We start from the raw sequence: 25,591 nt of genomic DNA, 5'->3' as shown, positions 1-25,591 counted from the left end.
TTATGAAAATTTTTGGTATTTTTTTTTTGTATTGAAGAAATATTTTTCGTTTCATTACGGCCTCAACTGTGTTTGTGATTTCATAATATTTGGATTGTATTTATATGTCGAAACAATTAATTTTTCTTGTATGTTTTACAAAGCCGAGCGCAACATTTTGCTGTAGAAGATACCAACACACCAAAAAGAAACGAAAGAAAAATGTGTTTAACGACGATCTGTAGGACATCTTTAATGCAAACCAATTTACATTTTATTCTTAATATGAAAACTTTGTGCACGGATTAAAGCGTCGTCCATAATTCGAGTGAACGACAAACAGCACAAGCTTTTATTATACTCCAGTGGTAATTGTATCGAGTCCCAGGACAATTCTGAACATGAATTTCAAGCTCCACCTATTTTCTAAGCCACTTCGAGTTGGAAATAATTATCAGAAAATATTTTGGTTGAAGTTCATTTCAACGTGAAATACAACAATTTTCGTTTGTAACAATTTTTTTGAAAACAAAGTGTTTGCTTTTCCTTCAAATTCCTACGCGATTTTTCTATTGTAATTTTCAGAATTGTCTACGTCCAAAATCAATCTCTTTTTTTGTCAAAAGTGCCGTTCAAAGTATCACCATCGGTATCAGTGAACTAACAGTGTCTCAAAATTAGAAAGTGAGCTTGTATATTGTACTTGCACTTGTACTTGTTGTTCTGGTTGGTTCATGAAGTTTATAATCATTTACGGTAGCGGTATTATTATCGGGTCTGTTACATCATTTGATCTAATAATGTTTGCAACCAAGTCTTTTTCGTACTAGGCCGGACATGTACTTCGTTGTTATGTAATATAGATAGAACTACATTGGCCGGAGTTGATCTCTTGTATTTCTGTTGTCACTTGTCACTGTCGATAACGAGATGAAATTACCGTCTGTGAACCGCAACACGAAAGCTTTTCATCATCGCTAAGCGTTTGAAGTGCACCATTTCTCCATCCTATAATTCCAACCATTTCCACAAGAAACTTTACCGAAACAAAGGTGTGAGGTAGCACGGGGAAACGATAACTTTCCGTAGATAATGGGACTATAAGACATGAATATGAGCATGATGTTAACAAACACGACACGCGAATAAAGAAAATTTTAATGTCGTTTAAAAGGCTGTTGTATAGTTGCACGTCTTACTGTTTCAGTACAGTTTCCTGAAGAGTAACGACAAAATGCTTTTATAGTAATAAGAAAGGCTCGGGTTGTTAGTGGTGATTAATTCTGAATTATTTCTCATTGATTCGTCTGCTGATGTAAAGAAAATTTCAAGATAGAGATCTGAAAATGAAATTCAATGATTTTTCGAAAGGATATTTCCATTCTTTCTTTAGTCCTGTAAGTCCCCTCCTATTTTAACAAAGCTTTCAAATGGTAAAATACTTGACAATAATTGTTGTTGAAGTAGTACCATCCTATCAGAAAATTAAATTGATGTCATTTCTTCAAGTGCTCTCTGCACTAAATTGCAGCTATCCATTATATAATGATGACTGGTATAACCAATATAATACTAATCAGTTTACTTATTCCATTTAAATTCATTTTTAATTAACACAACGTTTATAATCATCGAAATCAGTCAACACAATCAAAAAACACACAATATTGTCGCACTCAATAACTCTTACTATTTTGCTTCTGTTATTTTCGTACGCATCATAAAGCATCAATTGAACAGTGAGAGCTTATTACAAAATTGACGATTTCATGAGCGAACAACAAATTACTCTGAAATTCATTTATTTGCCTTCTCCTTCTTCATGGTACAACAACTTTTTTTTTGTTTCTTTAGATGACTGCCTTTTGAATTTTAGTAATATTTGTTTTCTCGCTCAATGTGCTTTTATACCATATCGTGCTTGCTCGGTGTGTCTATAAAACTTTGCATTATTAAAAGTGGCAAAACATTGATTTCGAATCAGAAACAGAATTTAATAAGTGGTTTTATTGTGTAGCGCCCGTAAATCAAATTGTATTCAAAGAATTTTGTACATTTTGTGTTTATTGAAATGATGTACGGGCATTTGTAAATGAAAAAAAATCATTTCTCAGAAAACGAAGAACAGAAAAAAAAACTCGATTCTGTGACATAGTGACATTCAACACGCGGTTCGCGCAGCTTAATTTCGTTTCTTCGTATATTTTCATATTATATTTTTACAATCCGATCGTTTGTGTCGCTTTTTTTTGTGGTATGCGATGTGAGAGATGTAATGTGAATGTTTCATTTGTAGTTGAATATTCTGATAATTTTTTTTTCTTTTTGCTATTTGATTAAAATAGATTAAATGTTATTTGTAATGTGTATGAACAGGTGTGTGAGGTTTCAGTTGTTAAATTAGTTTGTCAAAGACACTCTTATGTGCCACTGACAATGCGAAGTTCGATTTATTTGGTGAAAATGAGTTATTGTTTGTCAGTCGCGGGGTAGAATTTCCCTCGTTGAATGTTTACGGATAAATGTTCACGTTATCATAATTCCAGTTCGTATATCTATGGACACAAAAATTTCCGCTGTGCACCGTTCGAATATTAAATGAAGCGTTCAATCTCTATAACGATATGATGGAAATTGTACAAGTTATCAGAACTCTACAGCCCACATATTATCCTTAAATATTCTAAGTATACCAACTTCTATACACTTACATCAACACATTCTGTGTGTTAGCAGTCTGCCGATGTATCGTTGGCCACATAAGTCTTTTTCCGAACTTATTATCGCCCATATTTAATCAGATATTAGGAAAAAAGTTTGTTGTAACTTATTGCTTTTTGCTTCATCAATACGGTTATGGATGACCTTGAAATGATTAACTTGCTAAGTACAGTTTTTCAACTTCTTATTGCTTTCGTTTCTCATTGCATTGACCTTTGAAAATTATACCCATTCGCATTCCTTCGGAATCTGTTATCGACAACGATGTAAAATTGGAGAAGTAAAACATTTGATAACGAGCACTAAACAGATGATTGAAACAAATGAAGTAGCAGATTTACAGATCCCGTTTACGAAAGCCGTTAACGTCATGCAGTGAAGATTAACTCAATTTATTTTGTGGATGTTTAAATGGATGTTATTCATAAATCTGCGACCAACTGTCGCTACTTTATGCTTTATGTTGGCTAACATAAAAATCTGTCGAATTGAATAGCAACAAGACGTTGATTGTAAATTTTAAGTGATTCCGAAATAAGTAAATAATTTCAACAAAAAAATAAAATATACGCGCGGTTAACGGTTCGACGTGTTATCTATATAATATATTGTGTTTAATACTAATCCCAAAGAAAATATATAAAAGCGGCTGGATCAATGTCAAAATGTTAAATATTTCATTCACCCACTGAGCGAAATATCTAACGGACGAGCGCTTGTGATGTATAGAGGTGTGGAGCGGTAAATTTCTAACATTTATAGGAATATCTTTCGACACAGAACAAATAAATTGATTTCGGTTGTGTGCTAAGAAAATAAACGATAAAATAGAAAATATTAAGCCGAGTGCTTGCAAAAGTGTAGTCAAAAAAGACGTTTTTTAAAGAAAGAAAAATTATTTGAGAAATACAAAGTGCATCGTGAATATTTCAGACGAAATTATTGCCATTTTCTACCAGCGGAATTTATCTACATAATTTTGGCATCGCGATGGCTGCTCAAGCAGCCTGTACGCGCTTTTCCGACAACTATGATATCAAAGAGGAGTTGGGAACGTAAGTAATTGCACGTCTAGTTATCGCTACATTTAATTAAAATTTATAATTATGAATTGCCATCGAAAACTATTCTCTTGATTGTAATTACGGCGCTTTAATTTCATTATACGAATATAAATAGATGGAAACCCTATCTGCGAAGCATCTATAATACCACACTCGACTGTGACGGCTCATTTTCCGTTGTTATAAAAAATCAATTCCTTGTTGTTCGTATCAAAGGAGTAAAGGAAACTATTCTTTCTGTCTGTCTTATAGTTGTAACTGAAGATTATGAAATAGACACCCTTTCAACTCTGTGGATAACAATTGCCTTTAAGAATGTAGGCCACATTTCTTTTGATCTTTTTTAAGGAACAGCGATAGTAGTTTTTGTATTTGTAGTGGTGTAAGCGTGTACGAGCCACATTCCTTACGAAATTGATTATTTCTTTTACTTTATTGGGCTTCAATTTCAAGATGTTTTTATGAGTACTGCCATAGAAGTGCTAATGCATAATTTATTGTGATATTGGCACATAAATTTACCAGACAGATGAAGATTGAATAGGTTTTTTAAACGTGTTTCTCGTTTCTCTGTTTAAAAAAAAAAAATGCAATTTAGATATTGGAAATTTTCAAATGACATGGTATTTAACATAAAATTGCGTTTACAATCATTAAATATGTACATTTTAGCTCTCAAGAAAAGGGACAGAAAGACATAAAAACCATTTTTATACCCTAGGCTACACGTCGAAGTTAACTCTATTTTCGCGAAAGTTGTTTTTTTTTCTTCGTTCGTCCCAAAATAATTAAAAACATCTTTCTGAAAGCGATGGCATCATAAGTGTGTATATACCATTCGAAACAGAAGACAATAATAATAAATTATTGGTGTAGTCCTGTCAACACACACACACACAGCGAAATAATGAACGATTTTCTTCGAATGAAATTTTCATTAGGATGAGAAAATTAGTATTATACGTCTGTCTAACCGTAGACGAAAATTCCGCACCAATCGTAAATTGGTGTGTAATTAATTTAATTTAATAAACTGAGTACGGTGGGTTAGCACATAGAATAAGAGAAATTAAATCAATTTGTAAGTTGCATCTGAAGTTCGCAGAGTGTTAGGTCCGTTGTAATTAATTGCTTACAATGACAATAAAGTTTTATTATACGTTTATTGGACCACAAACAGCAATCAAGTAAAGCAATCACTGAGCTAGTTGAAAGCACATTGTCACGAATATTTCATTATTCTCGCTGTACTCTGCATCGAGAAATATTACTGAATTTTACTCGTAGCAATTAGTTTAAGCTTGTTGAGGGAATATCAGTCGTTTCAGCATTTTTCGACAAGTTTAGGCTCATATCCTCCATTCCCCATTGTCATGCCGTTTCTCATGTTCCTCTATGTCTCTTTGTTAAAGGTCACGTTTAAAGTAACACCAAAATGAATAAAAGAAGAACTGACTTTAGTAATCGGAAATAATTTTGCCTGATGTCTGCGATTTCTTACTGAAACAGTTACGTTTCGATGAATATCTTCTACCCTAGCTTATCTGTTGACGACGATATATTGTCTTCACAATGTCTGGTGATTAGGATTTCCGATAACGTTACTATGTAAATTTTATGAATACGCCCATCCCACGTCTTGCGAAACTCTGGTTCTATTTCCACCGACCCAACTCCACCCTTAAAAAAAAAACTTTTACCTCAAACATTAGATGCAAAGCGTCATAAACTTTCGAAAAACATTTTCAGACTTTTTCCGATTTCTGACAATTGATTCAGAGCTAATTTGTGACATAATTCATCCGGACGACGACGACGACCCTTACTGCTAAAAATTTCGGTTTGATTAATTTTCTTTTTTTTTCTTTTTTCGTATAATTTCAACTTAGTTTAACCAGAATTGTGGCATCGTTCGTTTTTCTTCTTCTTCGTTTGCAAATTAATAAACTAATAATCATTCTTGACTGTATTAAGCTACACTTCAAATACCATACAGTCTATAAATAAATAAGAAAACATTCTTTGGTACGATTAGAGAGTTGTTCGTTGCCGGAGAACAAGTCAAAAACAGTAACATTACCATTAGATGTGTTCTACATTACATGTCCGTATAGCCATTATAACCGCATAACCGTATAATGATATTTAATATTTAAAAATCAATGTACTTAATGTACACTGGCTCTATCGTGGATTCATTTTATCAACAAGCGAACGAAAATGGAAGAAACTTATTTATAAATTAAAATTCTATATTTAGCAATTTCAGTCAGACGATTTCGATTTATTATTTCATTGTAAGCGAATGCGATGTGGCTTAGAATATCTGGTTTTTCGGTTTTTCTGTCCGTGACCTTAAATTGAAAATAGCTAACCTATTCTACGGAAGATATTGTTGCGATTGATTCATTAAATTGGGCTACATTTAAGACTTCAATTCGAAAACAAGAATTAAGGCAGATTACATTGACACTTAAAATAGAACAGACATTGGGGATATTCATGGAATGATTGTTTGCGAAATTGATTTTTATGGAATTTTTGACATCATCGTGCATTGTCTGGTATTATATAAATTTTGAACTGATTTTCGATGGAAGATTGTCCATTTGCATTACAGAAACATTGAGTGAAAAGAGGGACTTTTTTTTGGGAAAATATTTGTCCATATTTTCCACAATTTCTCCAAATTTTCCCAGAAATATTTTTTGTGAAAATCAAGGAAAATTCAAGAAAATTCTTTCCCAAAAATAGTACTTGGTGAAAAAAGTAAATTTCAATGAGAGCAATTTCTGAAAATAAATGACGATTAGCCATTGTATTGACCATCGTTTTGTTGAATCTCAGTATAAAGAGTGAACTAACAAGAATTTATGGTAATGATCCCACGTTTTTAGCAGGAACGAAGCGAATGGAGAGAATACAACAAATTGACTATCATTGCAATAAATTCCAAAATGTCATACAAAATTACTGGTGCAATTACCCACTTACTCGAGCTTATATACCGGCCAGTCGAGCTTATATACCGGCCAGTCGAGCTTCGAATACTTAGTCTTTTACATATTATCTGAATAATGGTTAATTCAGCCAACAATCTTATTTTCCAAAAGTTTCGACAGAACTCCAAATACCACGTGTTGATTAGTGAACAAATTATTTAATTTGTCAGAATCACTCCAATGCATATTTTCAGATCAAAGATTTTTAATTTAACCTTCAATTCAATGTTCAGTTTGATTTATCGTTAACTTACAGTACCAAAATTGGTCTCAATTTATTAATTGTGTCCGCCTTCGTTTATCTAAATATAGATAAATGGCTGTTGGCTTTAACAATTAAAAACTTTGAACTCAGCGTTCTGTATCTCAACACCAAACACAAATACCAAAGGTATCATAAGTGAAAAATAAATTATTTCTTTTAGGATTCTAGGATTTTATTCGTTTTTTTTGTTGGATTAGGGTGTTTAATAATACAATTTTATTGTTAGTCAAAATTTTCAAGGCTTTCAAGGTACGAGATTATTAGCTATGAAATAAACAGAGCGTTCAAAAGTGTGTGGCATATTTGAAATTGTTTCATTCTTTAGATGGTAATAACGGAGCGTTTTGTTTCCACTCGAAGTTATTGTTTTATGATTGTAATTGTTCTGCGGCAAATGATTACTTTTGGTCCTAATTTCGTTCCAAGCATTTCATTTTAATATATAAAAAGTTCGAAAAAGTAAAGAATAAACTTTATGCAACTTCATAAAAAGATTAAAAGTTTTGCAATTTTCTAAGATATCTCTATTCTCAAGAGAGTTGATTCAGTAGAAATGAGTTATAGTGTGGGAGATTTAAATACCAAAGTAGATTCACCTTTTGTGGCTCATTGTTAATCAGTTAATCATCGTCGATATGGAACTATATAGAATCTGCAAGCAGGTTCATAAAAGAAAATGATTGCCGGCTTTTAAATTTTTCTCTTCTTTGAATTAACCGTGTACGTTGAAATTAAATTAATTTCCGATCAAAAATTTTAAACAAAAATAGTTGTAATTGTAAAAAAAACCGACTAAAGATGACTTTCACACAGTTGAATCCTGCATTTTTCTAGAAATATTTTTTGTGAAAACTAATGAAAATCTGGGAAAATGTCTGTCCCAAAATAGTCCCTGTTTTTAAGACCACCACATAGATGATTGTTCCGTATTGATAAAATATTTTTTTTTACAGCGGAGCCTTTTCGATAGTTAAGCGATGTGTACAAAAATCAACGGGACTTGAATTTGCAGCCAAAATCATAAATACTAAAAAATTAGCAACTAGAGGTAAGTACTGTGTCGTAAAAAGACAATTCTAAAACATTTATCTGATATCAACATTGCAATGACTTCATATCGTGCATTTTGGTAGGCTTACTCCCCTTTTATTTGACTCATTGAAACAATGAAATAGAAAATCCGTGCCGCATAGAAAAGTGTTATGAATTTGACAGAAACTGAGGCTTACAGTAAAATTTAAAAGCCAAAACTGTCAGCGGTTATCCAGTCACTCACAATTTTGATTCTTTTTATGAAAACAATGTTTTCGTCATGCTTTTATCAAAATTAAATTTGCAATCGCCTTTTGATTGCGTAAATGGTCCTTTTCCTGTACAATGCACAAACGTCCGCCAATAAAATTGACACTTTCTATTGTTGTTCTGTTGTTGGAATTTTGAAATTGGGAGTATTATGACATCCTTGACTTAAAAATACGCACGAAAGCAGTTAATGTGATGAATTGAAATAGGCAAAGTGTACTTCTCGGAAGATACACTACAAAAGGTTACTTTCGCAACGCCATTACAGCAGCGATACTCTTGTCTTTCTTCGTCCTTTATTATAATAAATATGTAAATTGCCATGACATTCAATAAATCACCAAAAAATAAACTCCTATTGATGTTGGATACTTGACAGCTTGACCTTTGAATGGTATTCCATTTTTCGTAAGACTCATACCTGTCTCATCATTATATAAATAACGAACGAAATCATATCCTATCATACGTAAATGATTCGGCACAATGGGCACGATTTCCTATATATGTACAACATTCAATCTTTGTCTTATATCGAAAACGTGTTCGTAAACGTTAAACAAGATTGAAAATTCACTTTCTTCGAAAGGTAAGAAGAAAATATTATCACAAAAGAGCCTCGAAAAAAGCTCCTAGTAACAACCTCTCGCCAATTTTCTGCGCAAAAGTTAAATTATTATTTGATGTTTGTTAGACGTAATGGTTATGGAGAGAGTTAAATGCAAAAATCTACTTGGTATGGGACGAAATTTTGAGGGAATGTCTGTTTTATAAGGTGTACCGTTTCTTATACACCATTATATGTGTGTTTGATATATCCTTTACGTAAAGCTTGCACCAATATTTACATTGCCAGAACGGAAAAAAAAAAAATTCTGATCAGATAAAGTAAGGCGAGGCCGACTTACCACAGCAATATTATTTGCATTTCAGATTTTATATTTTAAAGGGCACAAATTCAACAAACTTAAATAAACGTCTGGTAAATAGGTTGCACTTTAAATAAATTATTTAAACGAGTAAATTGTAATAATGGGAATTGCAAATTTCGTTTTTTTGCGAAAAATGTGACACTCCACAACATTCTACACAGAAAGTTAATTATAGTTAATTATGATAATAAATCATTGGATGGGACTAATTCGTTTGTTCTGTGAGTATTTACAAGATTTAATTCAACTATTCCTTTAGTGAAGGGCTTTCTATTCATGTCTGTTTTCGTCTAAATTGAAGTTAATTCGAACCATGTTTACACGCGTCGTTTCTTCCTCAACTTCGTTAATAACGAAAACGACTGTTTATATGTTTGTTTCGCATTTTCGCATAAACACTTTTTCAAACCTCTCTGTATGGGACAGACATATTCAGTAGTTTATTGACTTGCTTTTACGTTCGTAGCTTAGCTTATACGTAAGCCATTTTCTATAAAGAAAACAATAATCGAGATGCGAAAGTTGCTGTTGTTGTAAATATGATTTCAACCCCTTTGTGCAAATATTTGAATGTAGGATTTTAATGTTGGAAAGTTCTCAAAAACAAACCGTAAAACCAGCATGAAGAGAACATGAAGATATAAGCACAAAAGCTTAGTTCAATTTTAGATTTTAAACGAAGATTATATTATCACACCACAAACATGTCTCATATTCCACACTATGAAGTTCTAACATTGAAAATGAGTCTTGTATCGATTATGAAGCTTGCTAAGCCATAGTAAACTCTCATAACTCCGATAGAATGAGCTTTCCAGCATCGTTAAATTAAAATGAAATTTTTAACACGTACAAAGGGAGATAAGCACATAAAATATGCTCAAATTTCAATAGTGTATCTCTGCTCTGCTGTTACTTTGCAAACGGTTAACTTTTAACGGTAAAAAAAATCATTGATTAAAATCTCGCCATCTGAAAGGCGACACCAATTACTTTCAATGAACCCAACCAAATATAGGTGTCACACTATATCATTCTGTGTCGTCAGTGCGGGTCTGCATGGGACGGGTCTAGTTACTGTCAATACAATTTTCCGTGATTTCCTATGTTGTATCCTCCGACTATATATTAAATTTTGTCGCTTTTTCTCTTTTGCTTCCTTTTATATTCAAAATTGTGTTTCGTAAGATTTCCTTTGAATTTCCTCAAACATCGTAAATTTTAGCGGATTTTCTACGACTTTTCTGCTTTATATTGTTAACTTTGCTGCTGTACCGAGCTCTGTGTCTGTAGGAACGGGAAGAGTATATTTTGTCAAATTAACTATATATGTTAGTGTTGGTAACAAGTTAGCATAGGTACAACACTGATACATTATGTGCTGTATTCCATTATTTATTTACCATTCTACCAGTTATCTAACCCATGATTCAAGTAAGGCTTTTTTCAACAACAAAAAAATTGTTAGATTGGTTCTGTACGTCCGTAGAGAATTAAAGATCTTTTCACAAGAAAACCTGCTTTTACTGCGATTCAGAGGGACATATAAATAGGTGATCTGCGATTACATAAAATGCTTATTCAATGGGGAAGGTATATGGGTAAAAAATTAGAATACAACGATACAGACTAGCAATATTGTTCGACAAATGAGTGCTGTGGATATAAGGTCAACATAAAATTGAATTTAGGAAAATACATAACTAGAAGGAACAACAAGTTATGTGATTTATGTTTCTGTGCTACTAGGTTAAACTGAATTCGAGGCAGAGTCTGAGGTAAAAGCTTTGGCATTCGCCTCTGTCTGATTGTTCCATTGGCAGTAGATATGTGTTTTGTACTATAACATCTTGCTTTAGGATGTAAGGGGTATATTGGATGATGCGTGGCTATCGCAGCAATATGTTACGATCCTCACTTACAGATTCCACAAATATTTTCTGTGTCTTCTCTTGACTGATGTAAAAGTTAAAAGCCACTTCGAAGACTGAGGCTGCAATCGTCCTTGTCAGAAAAATACTTAGCACCTCATATCCTATATGTTATAGCGGCAGGTAAACTTCAACTCCCGCCAACGATGTGTGATTTGAATGCGACATAAGTGCCGCCAGCAGAAAGATATTCCAATAGACTTCAAAAGCTTTACACCATTTCATATCAAAAAAAACCTGATTTTTATCCAAATATTAAACCAACTTTTCGTATTTATTTTTCAGATTTTCAGAAGCTCGAAAGAGAAGCTCGAATTTGTCGAAAATTACAGCATCCAAATATTGGTAAGTAAATACCGCATGTGCAAATTCACATGGTATATTTTAGCATCGTAAAACGGTCGTATAAATAACGCTTGATGTTTTTGTTATACTATAATACTATGCGGTGCCTCTGATAATATAATTGAAAAACGTACATGACGGCTTTTCCGTCGATGGGTTATCGTTATTATTACAAAATTTTCCAGGCCAGAAATATTTAAAATTCAAAATAAAAAATCTGAACTCTGCTCGCGGTATTCAAATAATGGATGTTTCTGTATCTTATTAGCATCCACCACGGCTGGAATTGAAACCTTGATGTATGATATCCACCAGAGTCGTACAATCGATTTTTACTTCAGTTGAAAAGTTTTCACAGGCATCATACACTGGGGGTATGAATTTCGGGGTCAAAAGGAACCAATGAATAATTTATTCCCCTACTTTAACCAACATTAAACTTTGTTTGAGAAGGACGTTTAAACGTTTCAGTTTTAGCGAAAATATCGTGAACATGTTTACATGTACACACCGAATTTCGTATGAAATTTCGTGTGTTTACATAAAATATTAATTCCATGCGAAAATCTGTTTTATAACACTCTGTCAAAATAAAAAAATTTCGTATGGGTGAAATGAATGTGTAGTGTGTTTTGTTATGCTTTGTTATGGTTATGGGAATGGGTTGTTTACATAAATCCCCTCAAAACAATGTAGTATTAGTCAAAAAGGCGATTAAAACTTGCAAAAATGTACAATTTTGAGAGGTGCGGTAATAGTTTCAGAGTGTATTTTTGTTAGGTCAACTCAAGGCCATTCCGTTAGAGACCGAATGTATACATGATTTGATTGTAGTCGGAACAATAATTGGCATGCATAAATTAGGTGCTCCATTTTCCGCTATGGGGTGTATAAGCAGGCCCTATTATCAAGTTTTGCGAGGGTACAGTTCTAACAAATGTTCAAGTATGCTTTTTGAATAAGGTATTGGTCAGATTTTACTAGACGTGAACCTGAATTTCGAAAACTAAACCTGACCTGACCTGACCTGACCTGATTTTAATTTGAGCTGACCTATTTCAAATTTAACCTGATCTGACCTGTTTCAGATTTTACCTGAAATAACCTGATTCATTTGCATATTTCTTGTTTCTCGAAATTCTAAAATCGTGTTTTTCGTCCCGTGGTTTCATGCGGCATAATCAACGTAACACATTTGTCCAAATGATAAATGTCAGATTGACAGATCAAGTCAGGTCAGGCTGTCAATTTTCATCACACGAACTACGAAAATTGTAATTTTCGGTTCCCAAACGGGAAGCGAAAGTAAAAAAATGCAAGTTATGTATCGAAATCGGTTAATACATAATGCGAAAGTCGATGTACATAATGCGAAAGTCAAATCTTGTCAAGATGTTTACTTTGATTGAACAAACCGTGCGCCAGTGCTCTGATTAATGTTAGCATACAAAGTAGATGACGAATAATTCTAAGGATATTGTTGTTGTTTTTACGTCTGATTGTTGTGATGGTTGATAATATTAATATTTTCTTATACCAGGGGGCTGCCGCCCCCTGGACCCCCGCAAATGTCACCATATTTTGGTTTAATTCATCATACGATAACGCATTTCTTCGAGTTTATGTGCCTCAATTACAATTTTCGTAGTTCTCGTGATAAAAAGTTATGTGGATCACACGGGACGACGTAAAGAAATTCAACCTGTGCGATTGCGGCCCTTGCCTTCGGCGCGGGCAGCAACTCTCGCACACGGTTGAATTTCTTTACTTTCGTCCCTTGTGATCCAAATAACTATTGTATGCTTGCTAAGAGGACCGAAAGTAAAGCTGTCAATTCGCGGGGCGAAAGCTTTCGCTTTCGCCCCTTTAATTGACATTTCTTTACTTTCGGTCCTCTTAGCAAGCATACAAAACTTAATACGTAACTCTTTCGGCCTACTCAATCGATACGTAAATAACTATTTCAGGTTAAATCAATCACGTCAAAATCTATCAGATCAGGTTCAGGGCCAGTTAGATTTCAGGTTATTCAATTTCGGTTTCGGGTTGACCTCTTCCGAGCGTTGGAGATTGGTGCTAATAAATGTAGATATCGCTTTGACACTCGATCTAACATGAAACGACTATTTTTCTTATCGACCGTATGGAGAAACCTATTTGGACACGAACTTGTCTTCAAATAAAATGTCTTTGGAAAATCGGTAAAGACAACTTCCATCGCGATCTACTCTCTCACTGTGACACACCATCCACGCTTCACGTTTCTTTATTAATTTTAAATTAATCGAAAATTTACTTTGTTGTTATTCGAAAAGTATGTTATTACGCTTCGATGTTGCTAACAAAAACACTGATTGTCTAATCCAACTGGATGAAAAATCGCCGCAAAGCGACTATACGACCTATACGGAAATGTACACATTGTTATTTATTGACCTCTCCGTAATATCAAATTGTCTTAGCATCATCTTAATTTTTGGAAGTTAAATTCAGTTTAGCAAAATATTAACAATATGCCCTGTCCGGAAGAAATGTAAACAAACTTCGTTTCTTTTGTGTAAACTTCCGTCTTTTTCAATGTAGATAATCTATCTCATCGATCAGACTAATCTATCAAATCGGCATGTGATTATTAATTGACCTCGCCTAAGTCTCCATCGACCAAACGATGGAAATTGAATGTCGATATTTGATCATATACTGATTTCGTAATCATCTTTATTATGTGGCTAATCTACTTACTTTTTCGTTGAGAATTAAACTTTTGCAGAAAGACAGAGGCAAATAAGAAGGGAATACCGTACAATAAATCTGTAAATCATTTAATATTTAACTGCCTCATATGGCAGACAAAGGGCACATACCTATAATTGGCCTAATATAATTAAAAATAGAAGAGCAATTTTCGTTACAAATACGTGGACGAAAAATATCGACTTTCAGCTGTACACTTGTACCTTCAGTCACTTTCTTCTAAATAAAAATCACTGACTCTGATTCGAATTAAATGATTACTTATTCAAAACTTCACCGTAATAGTGTAATCAAATAGCCGCCGCAAACATATTTATAGATATATATCACAAAACGAAATCGATAATATTCATTAATTAAAGCTGTACCTACTTGATTATGAATTTCTATCTATTCGTTCCATGCGTCGATCTGCCGGAAAAATAGTTTTTATTTCGTCGATGTTTCATTAAAACATTACACAATGCGTATTGATAAGACTCTATATTATGTGTAGTGTATGTCGAGTTGTTGTGAGGGCATATTATATCAACATATCGGATCATACATCGGTTCATTTTCATTCATCGAAAATGATAGTAAATTAAATAAATAAATAATTATTAACGAGCGAACGAATTTATACTCGTTCAAATAGACATTTATATATACGGACATGGACAATTCAAATTAGCTTTTTTATTGTCTGGTAATATGTCTCTGCGGGTGTATTACCAATATAAAGCGATATAAGGTTTCGTATATATACAGTCGAGGAAATTTAGATTTCGGGTTTTCAAAGGTATTAATCTTATTTAACCCACACTTTATCCCACAACAATGGAATCCACAAATTTAAATTTAGTTAACACAACGGTCACAATGACGGCGCTGCAGTCACGATTTCAAAATGTGATATAGGGTGGCTAATTAAATTTTGGTTTTAGCTACATTTTCTCTTGGTTTTTAATTATTATATTAGGCTTCTTAATTAAGAGTAAATTTATGCAATATAAACCGTTTGAGTTTGAAAAAAGATGTTTTGTATCAGTGAACGATATAGGAAAGCGTTCAGTACGTCTCAACATACAAAAGAACGTAAAATATAATTGTACATTTAGCCACCCTACGTCCGTCATCGCTTCTATTGTCTTCAAAAACATATTGTGTGCTTGTCATGATATGTATCAAACGTTTGTTTATTTATGTGTCTCATCTAAAATGCTGGCCAGCAAAATTTTGATCATTAAATTCAACGGCAAAATTGATCTAAATGTTAAAATAATTGTGAATAATAGTGAAGTTAATGTGGTTTTGTTTTCTCTTCATAAAGGAATTTGCATCAGTTCGATGTAAAGTGCGGAGCACCATTAGAAAAAAAACTTGTCGCTGAAGAATGATCAAAAAGTTGCTGGACGCAATAGCTTCAACTAATGCTTTGCAGGATATAGAATCAAAATTAGAGAAACACCAAGAGCCGTCCATTTGAAATCTTCATCATCATCGTTTCAACTAAAGGTTTTTGTTAACGAAACGGAAGTTCGCTCGCAGATTCGGATCGGAACATCTCATTCGTTTTCGCTAAAGCTCGTAGCCGTCATTAATCATGATTCCCATGAAGAATCGCCAAAAATAAAAAATTGGCAAGGGATGAAGAAACGCCGGCAAAAACAAAGAATGATAAATTTGTCTTTGTTGCGTTTCTTCACACTTTGGCGATTCTTCGTGGTGATTAAACAAATCCTTTGAAATTTATCCTTTTACGAAATTTATCTAAAAGGCGTTATTTGTTCGAAGCTAGTGAATCTATCCTTTTATAAAAGTTACGAAATGCTGCCTGGTTCGATCCTAAGGAAACTCTTATTTTACGTCAGGTAACGGCATCTTGTTCGATCCTAGGGAATTCATACTTTAACGAAAGATCCCGAGGACACTATCATTTTACGAAAGATAATGTAGAGACATTTCAAAAACGTATTTTTACACTTTGGCGTTTCCTCACACTCTGGCGTTTTTCTCTTCTTCTCTTCACACTATCGATTTTTCTTGGCAATTCATTATTATGGTTGATTCGTTAAATCAACAAGAAAAATCGCCATAATGTGAAGAAAAACCAAGAAATATCGCCAAAGAGTAAAGAAACTCCAAGGATCATAGAGAATTGAAAATTTGTCTTTATGGCGTTTCTTCACACTTCTGAGACTTGTCTTGATGATTTAACAAATCAACTAAATATGATGAATTGTCAAGAAAAATCGCCAAAGTGTGAAGAAACTCCAAAATATGACAAATCGCCAAATAATACAATATTGTCGATTTGACTATAACTTTTATTTAGAAAAAGATTGTACGGGACAGTATGTACTGCATATCATATAATTCCTCTCTCTTGTGTTTATCTGTGTTCTACGAAGCCAAAATATAATTTCGGACTACAAGTAAACCGTCTCGACTGCCCAGTAGTTATTTTCCTAAGTTCCTAATGAGTGCAAAAAGGCTATTTCAACATTAGTTAGGAAAGCATAATTTTTATGTGAATGTTTCTGAGGTTTTCCATCTTAATATTTTCATGAAGTTACAAATAATCCACAGAAAATTTTATTACCCTAGAACGAGGTCGGAAATACATCAAATAAATCAAATAGAAAACAGACTTGGAAATTGTTATTTTGTCTAAAAGTTGATATTAAAATTCTTTGGAAATCGTAAATCGCATAATTGCATGAGCAGGCATCTCAGGATTATAAATCAGGAACTTTGAAGTTCGTCATATATTCATATTCTTATCTTATTCCTGACCAGATTCTGTTTTCATGATTGAGCTCAATCATGAGCTTCACTTATACAAAGAGTTGAATTTATTTCCTATGCCAAATTGTAATTTGTCGAAAAAGAATGTTCCGAATCTGCGTTTCGTTTAAAAAAAAGCCTTTAGTTGAAATGATGATTGTGAAGATTTCAAATGGACGGCTCTTGGTGTTTCTCTAATTTTTTTTCTATATCCTGCAAAGCATTAATTGTAGCTACTGCGTCCAGCAACTTTTTGATCATTCTTCAGCGACAAGTTTTTTTTTCTAATGGTGCTCCGCTCTTTACATCGAACTGATGCAAATTCCTTTATGAAGAGAAAACAAAACCACATTAACTTCACTATTATTCACAATTATTTTAACATTTAGATCAATTTTGCCGTTGAATTTAATGATCAAAATTTTGCTGGCCAGCATTTTAGATGAGACACATAAATAAACAAACGTCTGATACATATCATGACAAGCACACAATAGGGCAATTCCCGACCCGAGTTTAATTTTTTATACTGGAGTATAAAAGTTTAGAGTTGAAGATTTTGACATTATCGTATAAATGTGATGATTGTTGACTGAAAAATAATTACCTTTTTAGTCGACGGATTTTGATCAAACTAACCTAAGAGTAATTATACCTAGAGAGGAAATTGCGAACAAAAATACGTAAAATATGTGGTCCCAACATGAAATACGAAATGTGTATTGGTATGTGTGTTTGCCCTCTTAATTAAGAGGGCAAATTGAACTGTCAAAAGCGAAAAAGCGTCAACGCATACATGTATTGGTGTAAAATTATACGAAATGTGTATCTTATACAAATTGATGTTGGGACCACATTTCGTCGTACGAATTTCCTCTCTAGGTATAATTACTCTAAGAAACTAACTGCCAGTGTGTAGCAAATGATGTCAGCATTCCGGTAAACTAATTAGTTTTTCAATTGGACAAATACCTTGTGAGCGATAAGACTTTGAAATCATGAGGTGATCAATATGTAAATTCCGTTTTTCCAAACTCTTATCGCTCGCAAGATAGTTGTCCAATTGAAAAACTAATTAGTTAACCGGACTCCTGAGATCATTTGCTACACACAGGCAGTTTGTTTGCCGAAATTCATGGACTAAAAAGGTAATTATTTTTCAGTCAACAATCATCAAATTTATGCGATAATGTCAAAATCTTAAACTTTAAACTTTTATACTCAAGTATAAAAAATTAAACTCGGGTCGGGAATTGCCCTAATATGTTTTTGAAGACAATAGAAGCGATGACGGACGTAGGGTGGCTAAATGTTCAATTATATTTTACGTTCTTTTGTATGTTGAGACGTACTGAACGCTTTCCTATATCGTTCACTGATACAAAACATCTTTTTTCAAACTCAAACGGTTTATATTGCATAAAGGTACTCTTAATTTAGAAGCCTGATGTAATAATTAAAAACCAAGAGAAAATGTAACCAAAACCAAAATTTAGTTTATCCACCCTATATCACATTTTGAAATCGTGACTGCAGCGCCGTCATTGCGACCGCTGAGTTAACTAAATTTAAATTTGTGGATTCCATTGTTGTGGGATAAAGTGTGGGTTAAATAAGATTAATACCTTTGGAAAACCCGAAAACTAAATTTCTTCGACTGTATATATCCGTTTCTTATCGCCTTTTCATTTATCAAGCGTTACGTTCATTTTCAATTTTCATTTTATTGATTTCCTCACATCTAAAAAAAACAAGTTCTTTTAGCGCATCCACTAGCGAAAAGGAAGTTTTTACTTCATTACTAAAATGCAACGTATGGATAGACATTACACATGCATACGTTGCACTGAATACCATATCAGACAAATGTTTCTTCCGCATGTTTAGCAGCCATTAATTAGCATAATTAACATAATGTTTGACGATCTAGATATTCAAACAGTAAATTTTGATGGATTTTTAGGGCAAAGGTTCATTTAACCGTTTAACACACTTTCTGTGTTTAGCTTTAAATTACATAATGCGGTGAGTCCTAGAAATCCATTGTGGTCGTCGCGAAATCGTTTTTTATGCGAAATTAATTATTTCCCCCGTTTTCACATTATATTGATCGGAATAATGTAATTGGAACAAATTTTTCGTTTACTTTCAGTACGGCTGCACGACAGTATACAAGAAGAAAATTATCATTACCTCGTATTTGATCTGTAAGTAATTGCTTGACACTATAAAATTTGGAGCAAAACGTTTCGATGGGTTAATTGGTGGTGAGAAATAATTTCCTGAGTCACATTATAATTATATTAGACAGCAACAACAACGTGACACACACGAAAAGTTCAGTTCGAGCCACTTAACTAATTTCTATACCAATATTCGGCCGGAACGTTTTGTTGTCCATATCGTAACTATTTCAATTAACTCATTATACTCTAATTAACAACAGTGTGACAGGCGGTGAACTGTTTGAAGATATTGTGGCCCGTGAGTTCTATTCAGAAGCTGATGCATCGCATTGCATTCAACAAATTTTAGAATCAGTTAACCACTGTCATCAAAATGGTGTGGTTCATCGAGATTTGAAGCCTGAAAACTTGCTACTAGCTAGTAAGGCGAAAGGTGCTGCTGTGAAATTAGCTGATTTTGGTTTAGCTATTGAAGTAATGGCCGAACAACAGGCATGGTTCGGTTTTGCTGGTACTCCTGGTTATGTAAGTATGACACTAGCGAATCGGTTAAGCCTTTAGGAAGATATCCGCCTTTAAGATTAAATTATTTTGATTGGGCATCGAACAACATAATGTTGTGACGACGCGGTTTTTGTGTTATAAAAGAAAATCCGCCTAGCGTCTCCACCTAACATATTTTGAGTCTTTACAAGCGGACATTCAAATTATATGTCTGTGATAAGCGCTCAAACGTAGCCGTTATATTTTTTCAGTTATCACCGGAAGTGCTGAAAAAAGAACCTTATGGTAAATCAGTAGATATATGGGCGTGTGGTAAGTGGATCGATGATATAAAAAAAAACTGAAACATCATGTAACTCGTTTTTCCATTTGTTAAATCAAAAAGGGGTTATATTGTACATTCTCTTGGTTGGATATCCACCGTTTTGGGACGAAGATCAACATAGACTGTATTCGCAAATTAAAGCTGGTGCTTTCGATGTAAGTTTAACTTTATTCACAGTTACTCAGAGGCCATGTACAATTAACAAACCGTTTGACTATAGTATCCTTCACCCGAATGGGACACTGTGACACCGGAAGCCAAGAATTTGATTAATCAGATGCTGACTGTGAATCCCTATAAACGTATCACAGCAGCTGAAGCTCTGAAACATCCATGGATCTGCGTAAGTTTTTTTTGCAGATAATTTTTCCAGCGTGTCAGAGTGGCCTAACAATTTTTTTTCGTAATTAACAGCAAAGAGAACGTGTGGCGTCTGTCGTTCACAGACAGGAAACTGTTGATTGTCTCAAGAAATTCAATGCGCGTCGTAAACTTAAGGTGCGTTCAAGTCGATTTCACGTGCTCATAGTGTTATCATGATAAAAATTTACAAAACCAATTCCAGGGTGCCATCTTGACTACGATGCTAGCAACTAGAAACTTTTCAAGTAAGTACAGTTTTGGTTTCGGTTTTTTTCCTATTTCAAATCGTATACACAGTTGCAATTTCATCTAATGGTATCAGGACATATCTTTTACAAATTATTTAAAATGGGCTGAGTCCTTTTGAAGTGGTTTTTATAAAATATCACGGCGTAGATTCTCGTAGCGTATAAGATCGTATAAGATTTCGTAGCTGGACAGTTCTTAAGGGATTTTATACACGTAACTGTCAAATTACGAATATTTGAAGTTACGAAAGAATGAGAATCGTTGCCCAGAAATGTATAGGCTCGCCCCGGTTGAGTGAATAATTATTTTGTTTAGTTCTGAGCCGAAGCATAACATCTTGAGCGAATTTATTGAAGCTTACTGAACGTATCATATGTCCTGATAGTCATTTGCACTCTATATACTCACACAAAACAATGAGATACTTATCTGGAAATTATGTTTTTATTTTTCAATTGGAAACAATGAAAGACACAACAATTTACCTAATCTATTACTTACCATATCAAAAATAAATTATATTCACGAAAACTGATATTCCATTCCTTTACCAAATTTATAAAAAACATCTCTACTCTACCGCCTCTACTTTATACTACCTTGCGAACTATAAAAATAAACGTCAACTACAAACATGAATTATGGATGTGTGCAATCAAATTAAAAATGAAATGCTAAAAATCGTGAACTTATATATTATCCAAATGACTTCTGATTAAAATATAAAATGAATTTGGTGGATAACTATAATTTGATTGTCGTGTTTGAATCAACCACCTTCACTAAATTTTGACTAATGCGTGCCAAAACTTCAAATTTGCAAAGAAAGTGGTAAGGACTGGCACGATTTTTCTGTACAAGTTTTCGATATATTTACAAGTTTCGTTTTCTTTACCGAAATATATTTATTGTTTTCATGCCACAATGTTTATCGTTTTGTTTTTCTGTCTACAAGGTGAATTGCACGGATCTTAAACAACATGATGATGACAATTTCTATAAAATTGTGGAGACTGTTTTATTGTGAAAGGACTGCACGTTTTATGGGGAATAGTTTTTTCAGATTTTTCTTAGACTTAACATTCCGCACGGAAATTGGATTATGTAGATTACAGTCTGGCTTCGGTTTTATGTTGAAAAATGCGTTACTTTGAAAGCAAGTGCATTTCCTGCGTTCTTAAGGTTCAATTACATCGTTAATACGACGAGCTTTTCTTTTCAATCCATTCGTATTTCTGTTCCAAGCTCTGAACGTTTGTTGTTACTTTTTGATTGGAGCAACGAAGCTTATGTCTACACCTCTTCCAACCTATAACTAACGACATTGAAGACTAATTGGGATCACCTTTTTAATGAAACTTTCAACCCAAGTCATTCAACGCTAGTCCTTCAGACACAGAGATTTAAAAAAAAAGTCTCTTTCTAAAAATCTACGGAATTGAGAGTTTTACAGAGCTTTGTAAACGAACAGTGTTAATGTAAAATGATTTCTTCGAGCATCTACTTAGCCTGAGACACCAGATTTCTATATATTAATGCGTGTCTTTCATCGCACGGTGTTCAGATTTAGTTCAGATAAAATCATTCTTTCACAATGTTTAACAGTCGTCCAAAAATGTTTTCTTTCAAATGATCCGTTCGCAACTTGTCTTTTCCCGTTTTTCGTTTGCTTTTCCATTCCTATTTGAAGGATTTTGTTTAAATTTTGATTCTGATTTTTATTACTTTCTCGGATAGGAAAATCGAAAAAAATGCAAAGCGGCGTAGAGGTCGGTAAGAAAGCTCTTTTAAAAAGAATTTATAAATTTCGTTCCTTACAAAATTGTTTTTGTATCCGGGTATGAGAAAAATTTGATTTTTTTTTTGAAAAAAAAAATTTTTTTACTTGCTCAAACCTTAAAAACATTGGCTTTTTGAATTTTCAATTTCGATTTTTTTTTTTTGAAAAACTAAAAATGTTGCTTCTATAAGTGGAAAACATCTGACAGATTTTCTTATATTTTTTTTGGTTTGATTGGTTGAAAGCTTTCCGTTTTAAGACATACGTTTGTACTATGTTTCCGAAAATAATGTCTGAGTGTAAGCATTTTTTTCCATTTTCTTCTCATTAGGAATGTTGCGCAGATGCAATAGAACTTATAAGCCGACTGTTTAATTGGAAATTTCAAAGATATGAGTATGGTTGGCCGTGTCTGTAGGAGTCTAAATTTTATTGCTGAAAAGTAATAAAAAAACATTTTGACCTTTAGAACGTTTGTTCTAATAATATAGCTCCTAGCGCCTAACTTATAAAAGCTTTTGATTTCCAATGTATGAGTCGATTTATAATTTATTTGTACTTGCGCGGCGTATTTTTTTATTTTTTTTTGGTTTTTATGTTTGATTTGGTTTGTTTTAGTATACTAAAAAAAATGTTTGTTTCAATTCAGGAATTTTATTTTATTATTCCCACACATTATTACTCTTTTAACTTAAATTTCTACACAATTGCCTTGAACAATCGACACCATATCAAAATGAAACATTTTTTATGAACAAATTACCTGGCATAATATCACTATCACACGAACAAAACAGTTACACACATCTATCATAATAGTTCAGAGCCGTAGCCAGACCGAAAATTCAGCGCCCCAATCGTTTAATATCAAATTCGTAAATAATTGAGAAATTGTGAAGTCATAAATGTTTTCTTATCCCAAGTAAAAGCTGATAACAGATTTTGCATCAGCCAATCAGAGTCTTTCAAGAAATATTATTATTATGAAAAAGTAATTGAAATAAGTTTACGGACTTCATCGATAAGATGCCATCCACAAAGTACGTACTCGCTTAGGGAGGACCAAGGGTAAAAAATCGTGCCTCTTAAGCTCGAAACACACGAGGTATCGAAAACGTGCTTCGATCAAAATGCTCTTTGTTACAGTTTCTTTAAGCATCAAAGAGTAAAGAAAATTTTGGTCGAAACACGTTTTCGACACCTCGTTTGTTTTGAGCTTTGCGAAATGTGGAGTCAAAAATCGAGTGTACACCGTTTACGTAGTTTATGGACGGTCCCTTGTAAGGCTAGGATGAGTATTGCCAATAACTTTTTACCGATAAACTGGTCATTTTATCGTTCACTTACCATTTGCTATCGGTAATTTCTACTGTTCGTAGTTTGTTATACCCTCGTGAATCATTCTGTACGCATATCGGTAATTTAATATTTTTTACGTGTTACGGCATGCTTCATTTTCATTTACATTGCCTAATCACGTAAAGCATTGTACTTACGAGGTTCCAAGTTGTTATTTGACAAGTGGGGAATACAGCCCTCCCCTTGGGGTCGGGCTGTAACACTCCACTTATCAAATACACAACTTGGAACCTCGGAAGTAATATACTATTAACGGTAGTTTTGACGGTAGTTATCCTGTGCCTCGGCTGGCAGCGGCTCTGTAATAGTTGTTATTTCGATGCAGCTTAGGACAGATTTTTACAATTCCAATCATCTTTTTCTGACATCACACACATGTTTATTTTGAACATTATTTTCTTTTCCTAAATAAAAATTTGTGCAAAAATGGGATGTGCTTTGTAATTTTTCGAAATTTAACTTCGATTTTCGCTTTAATAAATGTTTGTTCGATTTAAGTCTCACAATTTCATCATTCATGCTCATGTTGTTGTAGACAAAACATAACATTTTTTATGCAGTGGCCGTTGTTGAACGTTTTTAATGCAACAAATGGTCCACTCTGATTTCGTACAGTAATTTCTTCTTTTTTTTGGTTCCGCAGTTTACAGTTTTTTCTCTCTCAATTTTATTTTTTAAATCTTTTACATTACTGATATGTTCACCGGCAAATTCATCCAATATAAATGCTAATCGTTGATTAGTTCTCCATGCTACATAGTTCCAAGTGGATGGAACAAAATTATTGTCAGAAATTAAATGCAATGAATATTCAATTCAAAATTGCATCATATGCAATACAAGCTGGTCGTTTAAAAAAAAACCGTATATTGGTGTCATAATACATTATTCATGATATGTATGCATCAGCGACGAGATGGAAGGCTACGGATACATAATTGATCGTATCTGTGAAATGTGTCTGTCAACTCGGCAAAAAATAAAAATCACAAAAACGTTTCAAATACATTCGTTTCGTGTTTTCACTGCTACAGTAAAACAATGGACTCTCGTCTTTCCAATATTTTTTTTTTATCAATTTTTACCATCACAGTTAACTAAACTGGACTTTGTTTTCGCTGTAATTTTTCGTTTTATCGATATCTTGACAACGACGCTCTAACAAAATAACCTGCTGCGAAAACCACATTCTATTCACCCTCATATACTGAATTGTTGTTTTTATTTTAATTTTATATTGAACTGTTTGTTCCAATTACGAATTAATGTCAATAAACAAGGTGGTGTCGCATAATTTCTACTTATATAAGAAAGAGTTTAACGCCTATATGTGTGTTGAATTCTCTTTTCTTTAAAAGTAAGAAATGTTCATTATATTCATGTGTGCTATATACAGCCAGAACAGCCGAGTAATGAACATTTTCATTATAAGTTGTAAATTACAATTTCCGTTGATAAATAATTTTGAATTTTCTTTCCTTTCTTTGTCACGTCATAATTAGGTAAAAGTATGATCACTAAGAAGGGAGATGGATCTCAAGTAAAGGAATCGACTGACTCGAGTACTACAATTGAAGACGATGACGTTAAAGGTATGTTTCATTTTCTGTGTTATGTTTTGTCTCTTCCGTTTGCCTGTTAGAATTATTAGCGAATATCTCACATTTAGATATTATTATTGATAATATTGCGTAATTTCTAAGAAATAATTTCTGAAAATAAAATCGATAACAACTACTCTATAACTTAACTAAAAACATA

The 25,591-nt window shown here is 33.4% G+C and overlaps 1 protein-coding gene across 42 annotated transcripts in view; it reads left to right on the top strand.

Annotated features, from left to right (window-relative positions):
* The window catches only part of LOC119073784 (calcium/calmodulin-dependent protein kinase type II alpha chain), a 44,928-nt gene that overhangs the window by 1,825 nt on the left and 17,512 nt on the right, over positions 1-25,591 (top strand). For 11 of the 42 annotated variants that reach the window (XM_037179504.1, XM_037179496.1, XM_037179486.1 and 8 more), the window contains exons 1-14: positions 2,062-2,233; positions 3,463-3,755; positions 7,985-8,079; positions 11,482-11,541; positions 19,217-19,271; positions 19,511-19,775; positions 20,006-20,066; positions 20,140-20,234; positions 20,300-20,422; positions 20,494-20,577; positions 20,645-20,687; positions 21,517-21,522; positions 22,429-22,464; positions 25,333-25,422. In XM_037179504.1, the coding sequence (XP_037035399.1) occupies positions 3,691-3,755; positions 7,985-8,079; positions 11,482-11,541; positions 19,217-19,271; positions 19,511-19,775; positions 20,006-20,066; positions 20,140-20,234; positions 20,300-20,422; positions 20,494-20,577; positions 20,645-20,687; positions 21,517-21,522; positions 22,429-22,464; positions 25,333-25,422 (1,078 nt within the window). In that variant the 5' untranslated portion in view covers positions 2,062-2,233; positions 3,463-3,690. Of the gene's footprint in view, positions 1-1,858; positions 2,252-2,337; positions 2,356-3,462; positions 3,756-7,984; positions 8,080-11,481; positions 11,542-19,216; positions 19,272-19,510; positions 19,776-20,005; positions 20,067-20,139; positions 20,235-20,299; positions 20,423-20,493; positions 20,578-20,644; positions 20,688-21,516; positions 21,523-22,428; positions 22,465-25,332; positions 25,423-25,591 lie in introns of those variants that run through there. The other 31 variants (XM_037179487.1, XM_037179495.1, XM_037179485.1 and 28 more) reach the window with 17 other exon arrangements.

The sequence above is a fragment of the Bradysia coprophila genome, unplaced genomic scaffold (genome assembly GCF_014529535.1).
Source record: "Bradysia coprophila strain Holo2 unplaced genomic scaffold, BU_Bcop_v1 contig_138, whole genome shotgun sequence".
NCBI lineage: Eukaryota > Metazoa > Arthropoda > Insecta > Diptera > Sciaridae > Bradysia > Bradysia coprophila.
The sequence above is the reverse complement of the archived record's forward strand: the minus strand, read 5'-3'. Positions and strand labels throughout refer to the sequence as shown.